At 38.7% G+C, this 18402-nt stretch overlaps 6 protein-coding genes across 6 annotated transcripts; 5 read left to right on the top strand and 1 right to left on the bottom strand.

Moving 5' to 3' along the window:
* Positions 1-389: 389 nt before the first annotated feature.
* GCK72_003170 (uncharacterized protein) lies at positions 390-1864 on the bottom strand (the record flags this gene model as incomplete). Its single annotated transcript, XM_053723855.1, has 3 exons — positions 390-1260; positions 1311-1454; positions 1800-1864. The coding sequence occupies 3 exons, from the start codon at positions 1862-1864 to the stop codon at positions 390-392; spliced, it is 1080 nt and encodes a 359-aa protein (XP_053592500.1).
* A 273-nt stretch (positions 1865-2137) lies between these two features.
* Positions 2138-2629, top strand: GCK72_003169 (uncharacterized protein; the record flags this gene model as incomplete). The annotated part of the gene is made up of 1 exon (XM_053723854.1): positions 2138-2629. The coding sequence occupies one exon, from the start codon at positions 2138-2140 to the stop codon at positions 2627-2629; it is 492 nt and encodes a 163-aa protein (XP_053592499.1).
* Positions 2630-7662: 5033 nt separating this feature from the next.
* GCK72_003168 (uncharacterized protein) lies at positions 7663-8154 on the top strand (the record flags this gene model as incomplete). Its single annotated transcript, XM_053723853.1, has 1 exon — positions 7663-8154. One exon carries the CDS (start codon positions 7663-7665, stop codon positions 8152-8154), a length of 492 nt encoding a protein of 163 aa, XP_053592498.1.
* Positions 8155-11946: 3792 nt separating this feature from the next.
* On the top strand, positions 11947-12882 carry GCK72_003167 (uncharacterized protein; the record flags this gene model as incomplete). The annotated part of the gene is made up of 2 exons (XM_053723852.1): positions 11947-12026; positions 12078-12882. The coding sequence occupies 2 exons, from the start codon at positions 11947-11949 to the stop codon at positions 12880-12882; spliced, it is 885 nt and encodes a 294-aa protein (XP_053592497.1).
* A 1883-nt stretch (positions 12883-14765) lies between these two features.
* GCK72_003166 (uncharacterized protein) lies at positions 14766-15257 on the top strand (the record flags this gene model as incomplete). The annotated part of the gene is made up of 1 exon (XM_053723851.1): positions 14766-15257. One exon carries the CDS (start codon positions 14766-14768, stop codon positions 15255-15257), a length of 492 nt encoding a protein of 163 aa, XP_053592496.1.
* A 1639-nt stretch (positions 15258-16896) lies between these two features.
* On the top strand, positions 16897-17352 carry GCK72_003165 (uncharacterized protein; the record flags this gene model as incomplete). The annotated part of the gene is made up of 1 exon (XM_053723850.1): positions 16897-17352. One exon carries the CDS (start codon positions 16897-16899, stop codon positions 17350-17352), a length of 456 nt encoding a protein of 151 aa, XP_053592495.1.
* Positions 17353-18402: the final 1050 nt, after the last annotated feature.

Below are 18402 nucleotides of genomic sequence, written 5' to 3'. Positions count from 1 at the left end.
AGATGTTTGACCAAAATTGTTGCTCCATTACTCGAGATTATCTGGATATTAGTCTCCAGACGTTTTAGATTCGGTAACTCTCCAGCGAGAGATCCAAATCTTGGTTAGCAATATCAGATGGAGATCATGGAGAGATCAAGGCAGTGTCCAGAGTGAGCAAGGTGGAGTTGGTGTGATTGGAAGAGGAACTTCAAACTTACATCTTTTATTAAATGAAGATAAATAATGCAAGGAAAAAAAGTGTGAAAAATGAAAAAGACATTAGAAAAGGGACATTTAAAAAAATTTTAATGGGTGGGGTAGAACAAGAAAGTGAAAAGCTGGGGATGAGACATAATGAATATAACAAACAATCGTTTGAAAAAGTGAGAACGTACATTAAGTTTTGTTTATATAATTGGAGTTACAGACATTTCAATGCATTGGGCGTAAGTTATGATAGTTGCCTTCTTTGATCCGTCATCAGTTTCAATAACCATTCCGTTTAATTCCCTGAAAGTAGTTCCCAGAATATGTCCTCCGTCATCCGTGATCATCAGGTAATCGAGCCGCAGACATTTTAGATTCGGTAAACCTCCAGCCTTCCAATTTTTGAGAATCACATCCAAGTCCTTGTTTTTCATATGAGATCTCCTGTGTGTAATTGCAGTGCAAGTACACGCTAGAAGAGATTCAAGAGTGAACACAACGGAATCCATGATACTAATCTTTTGTGGCCATGAAGCGAAAACTGGTGTAAAATACCGGAAAAGATTAAGATCGGATAAGATTACAAGATCCTCGACCAGTTCCAGTTTTTTAGATATCTGGTTCCACAATAAGATCCGATCTTCTGATCCATTAAGATCAATAATGATCGTCTTAAATTCCATTCGTAGATCAAACAACATTGCAATTGTTGGTTGATATAAATCACTATTACAGTAACTAATAGTAGTTGAAAATTTGCATTGAAACATCTTAAGTAGATGTCGAATGACAGATAAAAATGCTTCTCGATGATTCTTCCCGAGTGTGATTCCTTTTGGTATCGAAATAACTCTTACACTACAACATGCAATAGAAAATTGATGAGTATTTGAATTCTGACTTTTACAGGAATCTGAATAATTGGAGATTTCGAATGTATCTCTGTTATTTTCAGAGTGAACTCTGATTTTGTGGCTTAAGCAGCTCAGATCGACTATAACATTTTGAGAGTACAAACGACAATTATTGATTTGAGTGGAGATTTTCTTGGAGTAGATGGAGAGTTGGATTCTGGAAATAGAAATGGAACTAGTTAGGTTAGGTTAGATAGATACACTCACTTTTCTCCGATATTCAATGATCTGAATACATCGCACAGGACCAATCCAGGAAGACGGAGGAGGGGAAATGGGGAAGACATTGGGGCAGCGAAGAGAGAGAAATGAAGAGAAGCGAAAGGGAGTAATGAGATGTGTAAATACAATCTGGGATTGGAGGAGTGCCTGCGTTTCGTGGCGAGACCACACAGTCTGTCGTTCAGCCTTGGTCTATGGGAACGACCGACTGTGTGCGCAACGGTAGTACTGTGGTCGTTCGATCCCTTATTCTTCCCAGAGGCTTGTTATGGTCTCGCCACGAAACGCAGGCACTCCCCCAACCTCAGATTCTATTCATACATCTCATTTCCCCCTGTCGTTTCTCCTCATTTCATCCCCATCGATCTGCGATGTCTTCTTCCTTCCCCTCCTCCGTCTTCCCCGATTGGTTTTGTGCGAAGTATTCAAATCGTTGAATATCGAAGAAAAGTGAGTTAATCTTATTAACCTAACCTAACAAGTTCTTCCCTCTTTCCAGAATCAAGCTCTCCCTCTGCTCGAAGAAAATCTCCACTCATACCTATAATGCTCGTTTGTACTCTCAAAAAGTTACAGTCGATCTGGACATGTTGTATCAAGAAATCAGAGTTTGCTCCGAAAATTACAGAGATTCATTTAAAATCTCCATTTATCATGATTTCTGGAAACGTCGCAATTCAAATACTCAACAATTTTCTATTGCATGTTGTGCATTTCTTTCCGCTATTGAACATCTATTGAAGATGTTTTATTGCAAGATTTCAATTACTATTGATCACCATAATAATGATTTATATCAACCAATAATTTTAATGTTGTTTGATCTGCAAGTGGAATTCAAGACGATCATTATTGATCTTAATGGATCAGAAGATCGAATCTTGCTGTGGAACCAGATATCTAATAAACTTGAACTGGTCGAGGATCTTGTAGTATTTTTCGGTATGAATCAGCTAACACCAGTTTTCGCTTCATGGCCACAGAATATCAATATTATGAGTTCCGCTTGGTTCACTCTGGAATATGTTTTGGCGTGCACTTGTACTAGAATTACACTCTACTGGTCTCATTTGGGTAACAAAGATTTGGAAGTGATACTCAAGAATTTGAAGACTGGAGGATTTCGGAATCTGGAGCGTCTGAAGATCCATGGTCGAAATATTACAAATATTGGAGCGACAATTTTGGGAATGATTTTGAGCGAATTAGACGGAATGGTCTTCCAAACTGATGATGGATTGAAGAAAGCAACTATTACAACTTCCTTCCAAAATATTGAAATGTCTGTAACTCGATTTGAATAAAGAAACGTTGATGTACTTTTTCTCCTCTTTTTTAAAAATCAACTTTATCATCGAATCTATATTAATTATGTCTCTTCCCCCTGCATTTCCCATTCTTGCTCCGTCCCTCCTTATATAAAAGAGAGGACGGGAGCGCCTTTTCATTTTTCTTCCCATTTCTAACGTCTTCATGATTTTTCACACTTTCCTGCTATTTTTATTATTTATTTTGATTTAATAAAAAGTGTAATTGATCCCAAGTTAGATGTTCTTCCACTCACACCAACACATCAACATTAGAGAACTCAGTCACGGATACACCTTGCAATTGCTTCAATGAGAAAAAAGAAAGTATTTATATTTGTATCACTAGAGAATGATCTAGACACTCGAAAGCTGAGAAAACGCTGATTTGAAATATATATTCAGTTTTTGCTCTTGATGCCTGATATTCGAGAAAAATGAGGTCAAAGTTTGGACCCTCTGACATGACTTGTCGAAGGGTCCAAACTTTGACCTCGTTTTTTCTCGAATACCAGACCTCGAGGGCCAAAACTGAATATATATTTGGAATTAGCGTTTTCTCAGTTTAAATGGTATAAATCACGTCCCATAATTCCACGGGCACCCGGTGACCTTTCCTAGTAAGTTAGAGGTGCCTGGCGGCGTCTCCTAAGGATGACATTTTAAATAGCACTGAAAACAAAGAGACGCTAAGAAAAATTGTTTTGCTCCTCTGTTCGATAATGTCATCGTTAAGGCGCACTTATCGGGGGCTACCTCTTGGAACGGTATATCATTTGAAAACTAAAAAATTATGGGAATTCGTAACGTGTTTCTCAAAATTTACTTGAAACCAGAACTGATCAAGTTACATGACTTTTAGCACTCCATTTGTTGGTTTTTATCGTTAACGGTTTTCGCATTATTTTTGGTTTTAAATCTAGACCAGTCTAGATTTGTTAAATTTGTTTCTTTGTGAATTTCAGACATGGCATCAACAACTCAGTGGTAAGCTGATAAATTCAATCAATCTCCCAGAACGATTCGAGCAATCTTAGCCAGGTTCCGAGATAAAGTAAGCATCACTCATCATACATTGACAATACTTTTTAGTCTGGGTCGATTGGTTCAGCTGAAATCGTGTGCTGGTATTAAAAGAAAGCTAACAACACTTTTTTATAGAATTGAGATCTGTGAGATGAGGTGAAACGACAGGGAGTAATGAGATGTGTGAATAGAATCTGGGAATGGAAGAGTGCCTGCCTTTCGTGACGAGACCACACACTCTGTCGTTCAGCCTTGGTCTATGGGAACGATCGACTGTGTGCGGAACGGTAGTACTAGGGTCGATCGATCTGCTATTTTTCCCATACGACTTTTTGTGGTCTCGCCACGAAACGCAGGCACTCCTCCAATCCCAGATTCTATTCACACATCTCATTAGTCCCTGTCGTTTCTCCTCATTTCATCCCCATCGCTCTCTACGATGTCTTCTTCGTTTCCCCTCCTCCGTCTTCCCCAATTGGTCCTGTGCGATATATTCAAGTCATTGAGTATTGAAGAAAAGTGAGTTAATCTTATTTATCTAACCTGACTAACCAGTCGGTTGACGCAGCCTACGGCTGCTCAACCTCCTTTCCTACATCACCCTGCTCAGATTTATAGCGCCTGCGGCGCTTTTTAAATGATTTTTTTAAAAAACTCTTTTTTCCTCCTAAAAAGGCGAGTTGTCTTTTAAATATTAGTTTTTCAGTTTTGATTGATGGCGGCAGTGCCGCCTCCTTTCTCTGAGTATTGAAAACTATGACAATGCTTTAACAAACCCTCATCCTAAAACTTATTATGCTTTTGAAGGTAACCAATCTACGACAAAGTTCCTAACTCACAAATCACCATCACTCCTTGAGTAGTGTTTTTTCATTCATTATACTCTTAATAAGCTTCTGGTTGTAATAGCGCCTACGGCGTTTCTTTAGTGGCGTGGCGGAGACATCCGAGGTATCAGAATTAATTGTACAAAATGAAGGGAATGACTTTTTTGGCTTGGGACTGAAAAACCTTGAACATGTTTTTACTGAAGAATTTTTTACTAGGAATTTGAGGACTTTCCTAGTAACATCTTATAAAGATGCACTGAGAGTATTTTTTCCAGCTTTTGACTGATCGGCGGCGATGCCGCCTCCCTTCTCCATGAAGCTCTTTTCAGATATACAGTGCCTGCGGCGCTTCTCATATGGTTCAGAGTATGGAGGTCTCAGAATTATTCCCTACTTCTGGATCGTATAACAGTCCTTCACTAATTGGTTGTTTTGGTTAGCTAGGCAGTCCGTTCTGATAGAGAACAATCAAAAAACCTCTGCTTTTCGGAAAAGATTTCGACAAATGTTCTCATTGACTTTTTGAGAACTCTCTTTTTTGCTCTCCTCAAAAGAAGAGTGATCTTTTTAATTTTTAACATTTTACTATCGGCGGCGATGCCGCCTCCCTCCTCTAATTATAGCGGAATAAAACTATAAGGCTTAACAAACTCATTGGGTCGCTGAAAACGTCATTGATCAGGCGCGATCTAATGCCAACCCCAAACCTTATGCTACGTAACAGAGAAAAAAGGGGTTCCCGGTCCCTTTCTTTTTTACTTCTACACTGTATGATAATTTTCTTCTCTTTTAGATATTTTTTGTTATCTCTGAGCAGTCCGTTCCGTAACATAATCCCTACTTTTCTAATAGGAACTCACAAATCTTCTCAGTGATTTTTATCCTAAATTGAGCGGAACTATTTTAAAAGACTCTTTCAGAAAGAACAGAAATTTGATAACTTTGCTTTTTTCTTTTTCGAACGGAAAGGGATAATTGAAATATCCATTTTAATTTTTGACTGGTCGGTGGCGATGCCGCCTCCTTCCTCTAAATATGGCACACTAAGATCATTTAAAAAAAAGAGCAAGTTCGAAACTATCGGGGTGCAAATTTATAGAGAATTCTCACGGCACACGGAAAGTCAATTCCCTTATTTGAAATTCAGATTTCCTATTCTCTTCTTCAAAAAATGCACTAACAGTATTTTTTGAGTTTTTGTTATGAAGCTGCGGACAAAAGTCTTATTGTAAACTGCCATCAGCTTCTGACACGGTTTTTGTGGGATTCTAATTTTTGAACACCGGCAAAGATGGATCCTTTCATCTACGAAATCTCGACTGTAACAACGTTATTTACAACTTTCATATACTGGCTGTCTATGTTCTTATCAAAGCAAAAAACCAAAAAACTTTTCCGACATGGCGGGAACGAACTCATCACCCCATGCGTATGAGTCATCTGCGTACACAGGTAGTTGGCCAGCGACGAAATACGGACCATATACGCGTCCGCGCCGGACTCAAAAAGAAGTAGCTAAGGACGATATGTGTGCGTCATATACGGTCCGTTTCAAGTCCGCGCGCCGAAAAAGTTGCTCCTCTCCCTCCCACCGCCAGCCCCTTCCCTACTTTGTTCCCCGGTTCAGATCGTCATTTAACAAGGAAGATTAGTGATAAAATTACTATTTTATTTAAAGAAAGTTAAAAAGGAACATTAGTAATAATGAAAATAAGAAGAAAACATAGCAAATTAGAAATAGAAATCACAAGTTTGTCGGGCGGTCTTGTCCTTGAAATCCATCGAAATCCAATTGTCGTAGAAGCAATTTTCAGTCGTTTATTTCCGTGTTTCCTCTGTATTTCTGAAAAAAAAATCCATTAATTGCGGAATACAAAATAATTATTCAGTTAACTTACTTTCGAAAATGGATTCCTCCTCCGGACAAATACAGATGTCGTGCTTGATAAGGAGTTCCGGCCAATTTTATCCAAGTTTCTCACTGAAAAATTTATTTTGAATAGAGAATGTTGAATACTATCACAAACCTTTGAGGAAATCGATGAATTGATTCCATTTCGGCTATCGCCGCTTCTTCTCTTTTTGGGATCATCGGACTGTCTGAAAACATACTAATTTTTCGATCATTCACAGTTAAATGCGAGAATTTTTCACGAAAAAAATTAATTTAAAGAAATTTCAATATAAAAAACATAAAGAAAGGCGAAACTTTCGAAAAATAGGGAAAGAAACGTAAAAGCTCCGTAAATGATTACAAAAATAATCATTATCCGAGAGGAGTCCGAGAGCTTCGGAAGAGCTGCTGCAAGCGGCCGCCGCGGCCAGTCCATACGGACTATTTCGCCAATCCATATACGGTCCGCGCTGAGTCCGCGCGCGGACGCCCGCCGCCCACTTCCTCCTCTTTTCCCGAAGTCCACACTGCGTCCATATAGAGTCCGCAGCGGGCCATAATTCCGCCGCGGACTCTATACGGACGGAAAATGGGACTGAATCCGCATGCGGACCACACGCCAACTACCTGTGTAGACCGCTACATCAAATACGCGCGGCCGGAGCGCTCTCGAGAATGCAGTCAAGAAACACCGAGTCAGTAGTTTTGAGCTTTCTACCACCCTGTCGGGACACACCTTTTCTCAACACAATTCAGCACTAAAAACGTCACCGTCTCCAGAAGACGTCAAATTTGATATTTTTGAAAAAAGAAAAGTTCGGGCATCAACTAAGTCAAATTTCCAATCTATCTATCCAGGTCTCATAAAAATCGGCCCACTACGGAGGGAGTTATGGCTGCCAACAAATAAATACACAGACGGAATCTGTTGAATATTATTAGTAAAGATTTCCTTCCGTATTTCCAGATTCAAGCTCTCGCTCTGCTCTAAGAAAGTCTCTATTCAAATCAATATAGCTCGTTTGTACTCTCAAAAAGTTATAGTCGATCCGGACTGGTCAGGTCACAAAATCAGAGTTTGCTCCGAAAATTATTTAGATTCTTTTAAAATTTCCATTTATCCTGATTTCTGGAAACGTCACAATTCAAATACTCAACAATTTTCTATCGTAGATTGTGCATTTCTATCCGCTATTGAACATCTATTGAAGATGTTTCAATGCAAATTTTCAACTACTATTAGTTACTTTCATAGTGATTTATATCGACCAACAATTTCAATGTTGTTTGATCTGCAAGTGAAATTCAAGAGGATCTCTATTAAACTTGATGGATCAGAAGATCGAGTCTTATTGTGGAACCAGATATCTAAAAAACTGGAACTGGTCGAGGATCTTGTAATCTTTTCCGGTATGAATCAGCTCACACCAGTTTTCGCTTCATGGCCACAGAATATTACTATCACGAATTCCGCTTGGATCACTCTGGAACATCTTTTGGCGTGCACTTGTACTAGAATTACACTCAGCTCGACTCATTTGGAAAACAAGGATTTGGATATAATACTAAAGAATTGGAAAACTGGAGGATTTCCGAATTTAAATTATCTGAAGATTCATAGTCATAGAATTACAAATATTGGAGCGACAATTTTGGGAATGAGTTGGAGCGAATTAGAAGGGAAGGTTATCCAAACTGATGATGGATTAAAGAAGGCAACTATTAGAATTGAAAACCAATGGTTTGAAATGTCTGTGACTCGATTTGAATAAACAAACCTTGATGTACTTTTTTCTCATCCTTTCTGAAAATCAACTCATATCTATATTTATTATGCCGGGAGCGCTCAACTTCAGTTCAACTTCATGTATAGGGATACGTGAGATTTTTCAACTGTAGAGTTGATTAATTGTTCTGAGCAAAAGGTATACTGACATTTAAGCGTAATATAGTTTTTGAAACATTGTGATTGCCGTCTAGCTAAAAAAAAAGGAAAATTCACTGAAAAACGCGGAAGTTATTTTTAACGAATTGACGTACCCCTATACATGAAGTCGGACTTAAAAACTGAAAAAATGAAAATAAGTCTCTGGAATGAAAGGTGAGCCATATATTTGAATACGTATATTTACCTTATTTGTCACTGGCACTCGGATAGACATAGTCTCCCAAATACCTTTTTTCGAAAATGACCACTTTCTGATTTCATGAGAAGTGCAAAATTTCACATTTTGATTTGTAGTAATCTGGGAGTCACAGCTGGAAACATGAGTCTGTTACCTTTTATGAAGCCTTGGTCTATATCTTGCGATTACACTTTAGTTTGAAAAGATTGCTCTTGAATTGACCGAGTTACAATGTCTCGAAGTGGTTCCACTCGAAAAATTCGAAAAAAACGAATTATGTCTGTCATTCTCTGAAAACTTAAAAGGGGCACGTAATATTTTTATTTTGTTCTAGTTGGGGTAAGGGCTATCATTTCCCAAAATATCTAAGACAACCCAGCGTTTCACCTTGGGTCATTCCCATGTTAGACTTTTCCAGTCTCATTTGAAAAACAAGGATTTGGATGAGATACTCAAAAATTGGAAGGCTGGAGGGTTCTCAAATCTAGAATATCTGTACATCGAAAGTCAAAATAATGGAGAACTGATTTTGGGAATGAATTGGAGGGAGTTAGCCGGGAAGGTTATCCAAACTGATGATGGATTAAAGAAGGCAACTATTACAACTTCCTTCCGAAGTATTGAAATGTCTGTGACTCGAATTGTACTCAGAACATCTGAGTACCTTCCTCCTCTAATCGTTTACGTCATTCAGTGGGAGAAAGAGAGACGGTCCCAATACATAAGGAACCCTCTCTCCCCCTCTCTCTGAATGACCTTTGTCTCATGACTCTCAAAGAGTCCGCACTATTTCCCCCCCAACACCTTCCAATGTTGAAGAAGAGAGAACTCTCTTAGCTCCTGGCTAACACTCTCTCTTCTTCTGTCTTTCTCTCCCCCTCTCAATCTATCATGAGACAGTCTGGCCACGCCCCTTGGGGGCGAGTGCGAGATTGTTTCATTCTTTCCTACCATTCTCCACCAGAAGCTGGTATCAAAAGCTTCTCCCCTTTTTTCTCCCCTTTTCTCCCCTTTTCCCCTTTTTTTCCTCACCTTCCAATCTCTAGGAAACTTCATCAAGAAGTTTCCTCTCCATACCTCCAAATTGGTAAGCTTCCCAAGAAGCTTACATCTCAATTGTTCAACCTTTGTTTATTTTAACTTAGATCTCTTTATTGTTATAATAAACGGTTTAATTACCCAAGTTTGAGGTATCGAGTCATATTCGGTTTCACTACAAAGCGTCCCTCCAGTTAGTGCGAGCCAGAACCCCCCCTTCGTCACACGAATTGAATAAACAAACTATGATGTACTTTTTTCTCATCCTTTCTAAAAATCAACTTTATCATCGAATCTATTTTTATTATGTCTCTTCCCCCTGCATTTCCCACTATTGCTCCGTCCCTCCTAATATAAAAGAGAGGACGGGAGCGCCTTTTCATTTTTCTTCCCATTTCTAACGTCTTGATGATTTTTCACACCTTCCTGCTATTTTTATTATTTGTTTTAATTTAATTAAAGGTCTAATTAATTCCAAGTTAGATGTTCTTCTTCCACTCACACCAACTCATCAACATCAGGGAACTCAGTCACGGATACACCTTGCAATTGCTTCAATTAGAAAAAAGAAAGTTTTAATATTTATATCACTAGAAAATGATCTAGACACCTAACTAGGGCCTCCAGGTGACCGTGGAGTTACGGGACGTGACCTATATCATTGGAAAGCTGAGAAAACGCTGATTCCAAATATATATTTAGTTTTTGCCCTCGAGGCCTGGTATTCGAGAAAAACGAGGTCGAAGTTTGGATCCTCTGACATGACTTGTCGAAGGGTCCAAACAGGGAGAGTTACCTGACGGCGTCTCCCAAGGATGACATCTTAAATAGCACTGAAAACAAAGAGACGCAGAGAAAAATGGTTTCGCCCCGTCTGTTCGCTAATGTTATCCATACTTCCAAACTGGGCCAAAACGGGCCGGCGCGTAACTCGCTTTAAACTCAATATTATGAGCTGAAAAAAATTCCAAAATGTAGATCTCGGAGAGTTCTATCTGTGTTACCCACTACGGGCCGGATGGATATTCATTAATGTGCCGCGGGCCGGGAAAAAGAGCCAAAAAACGCGAAAATGGCCAAAAAAGCCTTTTTAGCCCGGCCCACAGCACATTAACAAATTGCCATCCGGCCCGTAGTAGGTCACGGAGATAGAGCTCGTCGAGATCTACATTTTGGTATATTTTTCAGCTCATAATATTGAGTTTTTAGCGAGTTACGCGCCGGCCCGTGTCGGCCCGTGTCGGCCCGTTTCGGTCCGGTTTGCAAGTATGTCTTAAATAGCACTGAAAACATAGAGACGCAGAGAAAAATTGTTTCGCCCCCTCTGTTCGATAATGTCATCGTTAGGGCGCACTTATCGGGGGCTACCTCTTGGAACGGTATATCATTTGAAAACTAAAAAATTATGTAAATTCGTAACGTGTTTCTCAATATTTACTTGAAACCTGAACTGATCAAGTTACATGACTTTTAGTCCTCAATTTCGGTGGTTTTTATCGTTATAATTTCACGCGAATGCCCTAAATTTCATTTTAGTGCTGATTACACTGCACATTTTGGAAAAAAAGGCGTATAACTCCGCCTATTTATGTATTAACCAGAGTTTGAATACGCATTCGTATTCTCCACATCCATCATATCAATATCCTAGCTCCTTCTACAAATTTTCAGCAAAATGTTGTTGCTCCACATTTAAAACTTTTAAAATTTTTGCCAGTGTCAATGGTTTTTGCATTATTTTTGGTTTTTCTAAAATTTGTTTCTTTTGTGATTTTCAGACATGGCATCAACAACTCAGTGGTTAGCTGATCAATTCAATCAATCTTCCGGAACGATTCGAGAAATCTTAGCAAGGTTCCGAGATAAAGTAAGCATCACACATAATAAATTGACAATACTTTTTAGTCTGGGTCGATTGGTCCAGCTGAAATCGTGTGCTGATATTAATAGAAATCTAACAACACTTTTTTATAGAGTTCACATTTCAATATGTAATGTTTATTAAAATAGAGTAACAGACATTTCAATTCTATCGTAACGAATGTTATAATAGTAGCCTTTAGTGATCCATCATCAGTTCTGATAACCTTCCCGGCTAATTCCCTCCAGTTCATTCCCAAAATATGTTCTCGACAGGGAGTAATGAGATGTGTAAATAGAACCTGGGATTGGAGAAGTGCCTGCCTTTCGTGACGAGACCACGTAGTCTGTCGTTCAGCCTTGGTCTATGGGAACGACTGTGTGCGCAACGGTAGTACTAGGGCCGATCGATCTGTTATTTTCCCATACGATTTTTTGTGGTCTCGCCACGAAACGCAGGCACTCCTCCGACACCAGATTATATTCACACATCTCATTACTCCCTGTCGTTTCTCCTCATTTCATCCCCATCGATCTGCGATGTCTTCTTCGTTTCCCCTCCTCCGTCTTCCCCAATTGGTCCTGTGCGATATATTCAAGTCATTGAGTATTGAAGAAAAGTGAGTTAATCTTATTTATCTAACCTGACTAATTTCCTTCCCTATTTCCAGATTCAAGCTCTCGCTCTGCTCCAGGAAAATCTCTATTCAAATCAATAATGCTCGTTTGTACTCTCAAAAAGTTATAGTCGATCCGGACTGGTCAGGTCACAAAATCAGAGTTTGCTCCGAAAATTATAGAGATTTATTTAAAATCTCCATTTATCCCGATTTCTGGAAAAGTCATAATTCAAATACTCAACAATTTTCCATCGCATGTTGTGCATTTCTCTCCGCTATTGAACATCTATTGAAGATGTTTTATTGCAAGATTTCAATTACTATTGATCACCATAATAGTGATTTATATCGACCAACATTTTCAAGGTTGTTTGATCTGCAAGTGAAATTCAAGAGGATCTCTATTGAACTTGATGGATCAGAAGATCGAGTCTTATTGTGGAACCAGATATCTAAAAAACTGGAACTGGTCGAGGATCTTGTAATCTTTTCCGGTATGAATCAGCTCACACCAGTTTTCGCTTCATGGCCACAGAATATTGATATCAGGAATTCCGCTTGGATCACTCTGGAAACTCTTTTGGCGTGCACTTGTACTAGAATTACACTCAGCTGGACTCATTTGGAAAACAAGGATTTGGATATAATACTCAAGAATTGGAAAACTGGAGGATTTCCGAATTTAAATTATCTGAAGATTCATAGTCATAGAATTACAAATATTGGAGCGACAATTTTGGGAATGAGTTTGAACGAATTAGAAGGGAAGGTTATCCAAACTGATGATGGATCAAAGAAAGCAACTTTAAGAATTGGAAACCAATGGTTTGAAATGTCTGTGACTCGATTTGAATAAAAAAACGTTGATGTACTTTTTCTCATCCTTTCTAAAAATCAACTCAAATCTATATTTATTATGTCTGGAGCGCCTTTTCATTTTTCTTCCCATTTCTAATGTCTTCATGATTTTTCACACTTTCCTGCTATTTTTATTATTTATTTTAATTTAATAAAAGGTCTAATTAATTCCAAGTTAGATGTTCTTCTCCCACTCACACCAACACATCAACATCAGGGAACTCAGTCACGGATAGACCTTGCAATTGCTTCAATGAGAAAAAAAGAAAGTTTTTATATTTATATCACTAGAGAATGATCTAGACGTCTAAGTTAGAGTTACCAGACGACGTCTCCCACGGATGACATTTTAAATAGCACTGAAAACAAAGAGACGCAGAGAAAAATAGTTTCGTCCCGTCTGTTATCGTTAGGGCGCACTTGTGGGGGGTTACCTCTTGGAACGGTGTATCATTTGAAAACTAAAAAATTATGGGAATTCGTAACGTTTTTCTTAAAATTTACTTGAAACCAGAACTGATCAAGTTATATGACTTTTAGCACTCAATTTTGGTGGTTTTTATCGTTATAATTTCACGCGAATGCCCTAAATTTCATTTTAGTGCTGATTACACTGCACATTTTGGAAAAAAAGGCGTATAACTCCGCCTATTTATGTATTAACCAGAGTTTGAATACGCATTCGTATTCTCCACATCCATCATATCAATATCCTAGCTCCTTCTACAAATTTTCAGCAAAATGTTGTTGCTCCACATTTAAAACTTTTAAAATTTTTGCCAGTGTCAATGGTTTTTGCATTATTTTTGGTTTTTCTAAAATTTGTTTCTTTTGTGATTTTCAGACATGGCATCAACAACTCAGTGGTTAGCTGATCAATTCAATCAATCTTCCGGAACGATTCGAGAAATCTTAGCAAGGTTACGAGATAAAGTAAGCATCACACATAATAAATTGACAATACTTTTTAGTCTGGGTCGATTGGTACAGCTGAAATCGTGTGCTGATATTAATAGAAATCTAACAACACTTTTTTATAGAGTTCACATGTCAATATGTAATGTTTATTAAAATAGAGTAACAGACATTTCAATTCTATCGTAACGAATGTTGATAGTAGCCTTTAGTGATCCATCATCAGTTCTGATAACCTTCCCAACTAATTCCCACCAATTCATTCCCAAAATATGTTCTTCGTCATCCATGATCATCAGTTTAATTATCGTCAGATGACCACACAGTCTGTCGTTCAGCCTTGGTCTATGGGAACGATCGACTGTGTGCGCAACGGTAGTACTAGGGTCGATCGATCTGCTATTTTTCCCATACGACTTTTTGTGGTCTCGCCACGAAACGCAGGCACTCCTCCAATCCCACATTCTATTCACACATCTCATTACTCCCTGTCGTTTCTCCTCATTTCATCCCGATTGCTCTGCGATGTCTTCTTCGTTTCCCCTCCTCCGTCTTCCCCAATTGGTCCTGTGCGATATATTCAAGTCATTGAGTATTGAAGAAAAGTGAGTTAATCTTATTTATCTAACCTGACTAATTTCCTTCCGTATTTCCAGATTCAAAATCTCCCTCTGCTCCAAGAAAATCTCCACTCAAATCAATAATGCTCGTTTATACTCTCAAAAAGTTATAGTCGATCTGGACTGGTCAGGCCATAAAATCAAAGTTTGCTCCGAAAATTACAGAGATTCATTTAAAATCTCCATTTATCATTTCTGGAAACGTCACAATTCAAATACTCAACAATTTTCTATTGCATGTTGTGCATTTCTCTCCGCTATTGAACATCTATTGAAGATGTTTCAATGCAAATTTTCAACTACTATTAGTTACTTTCATAGTGATTTATATCGACCAACAATTGCAATGTTGTTTGATCTGCAAGTGAAATTCAAGAAGCTCACTATTGAACTTGATGGATCAGAAGATCGAGTCTTATTGTGGAACCAGATATCTAAAAAACTGGAACTGGTCGAGGATCTTGTAATCTTTTCCGGTATGAATCAGCTCACACCAGTTTTCGCTTCATGGCCACAGAATATTAATATCACGAATTCCGCTTGGTTCACTCTGGAACATCTTTTAGCGTGCACTTGTACTAGAATTACACTCAGCTGGACTCATTTGGAAAACAAGGATTTGGAAGTGATACTTAGAAAATGGAAGGCTGGAGGGTTCTCGAATCTAGAATATCTGTACATCGGAAGGCAAAATATTACAAATAATGGAGAACTGATTTTGGGAATGAATTGGAGGGAATTCGACGGAATGGTCTTCCAAACTGATGATGGATCAAAGAAGGCAACTATTAACACTCTTTTCAGTAGTATTGAAATGTCTGTGACTCGATTTGAATAAACAAACTATGATGTACTTTTTTCTCATCCTTTCTAAAAATCAACTTTATCATCGAATCTATATTTATTATGTCTCTTCCCTCTGCATTTCCCATTCTTGCTCCGTCCCTCCTTATATAAAAGAGAGGACGGGAGCGCCTTTTCATTTTTCTTTCCATTTCTAATGTCTTTATGATTTTTCACACTTTCCTGCTATTTTTATAATTTATTTTAATTTAATAAAAGATCTAATTAATCCCAAGTTTGAGGAATCATCAGGGAACTCTGTCACGGATAGACTTTGCGATTGCTTCAATTAGAAAAAAGAAAGTATTTACATTTATATCACTAGAGAATGATCTAGACACCTAAGTTAGAGTTACCAGACGACGTCTCCCAAGGATGACATCTTAAATAGCGCTTAAAATAAAGAAACGCAGAGAAAAATTGTTTCGCCCCGTCTGTTCGCCAATGTTATCCATACTTGTCAACCGGGCCGAAACGGGCCGGCGCGTAACTCGCTTCAAACTGAGTTTTATGAGCTGAAAAATATAGCAAAATGTGGATCTCGGAGAGTTATATCTCTGTGACCCACTACGGGCCGGATGGCTATTCGTTAATGTGGCGCCGGCCCTGAAAAGTGCCAAAAAACGCAAAAATGGCCAAAAAAGCCTTTCTAGCCCGGCCCGCGGCATAATAACGAATAGCCATCCGACGCCCGTAGTGGGTCACGGAGCTAGAGCTCGTCGAGATCTACGCATTTGTATTCTCCACATCCACCATTTAAATATCCTAGCTCCTTCTACAAATTTTCTGAAAAAAATTGCTAATCCACATTTAAAATTATTAAAATTTTGGTTTTTCTTTCAATGGTTTTTGCATTATTTTTGGTTTTTCTTAAATCTAGACCAGTGATTTTCAGACATGGCATCAACAACTCAGTGGTGAGCTGATAAATTCAATCAATCTCCCAGAACGATTCGAGCAATCTTAGCAAGGTTCAGAGATGGTCGATCGATCTGTTATTTTTCCCACAGACCATCCCAAACCGACAGATGGTGTGGTCTCGCCACGAAACGCAGGCCCTCCTCCATTCCCAGATTCTATTCACACATCTCATTACTCCCTGTCGATTCTCCTCATTTCATCCCCATCGCTCTGCGATGTCATCTTCCCTTCCCCATCGCTCTGCGATGTCATCTTCCCTTCCCCTCCGTCTTCCCCAATTGATCCTGTGCGAGATATTCAAGTCATTGAGTATTGAAGAAAAGTGAGTTAATCTTATTTATCTAACTTGACTAATTCCCTCCCGTATTTCCAGATTCAAGCTCTCGCTTTGCTCCAAAAAAATCTACACTCAAATCAATATAGCTCGTTTGTACTCTCAAAAAGTTATAGTCGATCTGGACTGGTCAGGCCATAAAATCAAAGTTTGCTCCGAAAATTACAGAGATTCATTTAAAATCTCCATTTATCATTTCTGGAAACGTCACAATTCAAATACTCAACAATTTTCTATTGCATGTTGTGCATTTCTCTCCGCTATTGAACATCTATTGAAGATGTTTTATTGCAAGATTTCAATTACTATTGATCACCATAATAGTGATTTATATCAACCAATAATTTCAAAGTTGTTTGATCTGCAAGTGGAGTTCAAGATGCTCGTTATTGTACTTGATGGATCAGAAGATCGAATCGTGTTATGGAATCAGATATCTAGAAAACTTGAACTGATCGAGGATCTTGTAATCTTTTCCGGTAGAAATCGTTTCACACCAGTTTTCGCTTCATGGCCACAGAATATTAATATCTTTAGTTCCGTTGTGTTCACTCTTGAATCTCTTTTCGAGTGCAATTGCACTAGAATTACACTCAAATGGTCTCATTTGGAAAACAAGGATCTGGAAGTGATACTCAATAATTGGAAGACTGGAAAGTTACCGAATTTAACATTTCTGCGCGTTGATAGCGAGATAATCACAGATAATGGAGCGACAATTTTGGGAATGAATTTGAGCGAATTAGATGGAATGGTTATCCAAACTGATGACGGATCAAAGAAGGCAACTATTAACACTGGTCATCAAATGTTTTTTGAAATGTCGATATATTAACGTTAATAAATATCATTGAACATTAATTTTATAACAAATAGCCATCCGGCCCGTAGTGTGCCACAGAGATAGAACTTGTCGTGATCTACATTTTGGTATATTTTTGAGCTCATAACATTGCGTTTGAAGCGATTCGATCCGTGTCAGCCCGTTCCGGCCCGGTATGCAAGTATGCTTTCTTCCCACCTTTGTTATACTACATTTATCCCTTCAATAAACTAAAATCACTGAACCATGGACCGAACCGATACAACGGAGACTCTATAAAATCTAAGATATTGGTGCATCGACCGAATCAAGCAATTGAAGGATTTATCCAGGTACGTCCCATTCCACTCACTAGGGAAGGCCCTCGAGTCAGTGTGGAGTTATGGGTCGTGACCTATATCATTGGAAAGCTGAAAAACGCTGATTCCAAATATCGTTTTTCTCGAAATACCAGACCTCGAGGGCAAAAACTGAATATATATTTGGAATCAGCGTTTTCTCAGCTTTCCAATGATATAGGTCACGACCTATAACTCCACACTGACTCGAGGGCCTTCCCTAGTCAGTGGAATATACCGGTCCTTGATAACAGCCAGCTATAATAGCTTAAGTCATGTAAGGATATATCGGCACTCCTCACTCCTCTTCGGCGATGCTTGAACCAGTGAGCTGAATACGATATCGGCAGTTGTTGTGGAAAAGAATTCTGCTGCTCTTGCCGAGTCGGAGCGGCTCCACCCTCAGGACCGCCAGGAGCTGATGGAAGCCCAAGAACTGATGAAGCTGTTGGAAACCCAAGAAAAGCCTGCTTCGATTTCCTACCTTGACCAGCTGAACCAATAGGAAACGCTGGACCACCCCTTGTATTGAAGGTATAACTACTCTTGAAGTATAAAAATTCCAGATCTGGTACTAGTGGACATGAAAAAGAAGCTCTGCTCGCAGTGTTCGCTACTGATTCTCAAAAAAAGTTATTTAACAAAATTGAATAAAAATGTTTATTACAGAATTCTTGATTCAATAATGTAACGTTTTGCCGTAACAACCGGGTGCTACCGCTGC

Source organism: Caenorhabditis remanei, chromosome I (genome assembly GCF_010183535.1).
Source record: "Caenorhabditis remanei strain PX506 chromosome I, whole genome shotgun sequence".
Classification (NCBI taxonomy): Eukaryota; Metazoa; Nematoda; class Chromadorea; order Rhabditida; family Rhabditidae; genus Caenorhabditis; species Caenorhabditis remanei.
The sequence above is the reverse complement of the archived record's forward strand: the minus strand, read 5'-3'. Positions and strand labels throughout refer to the sequence as shown.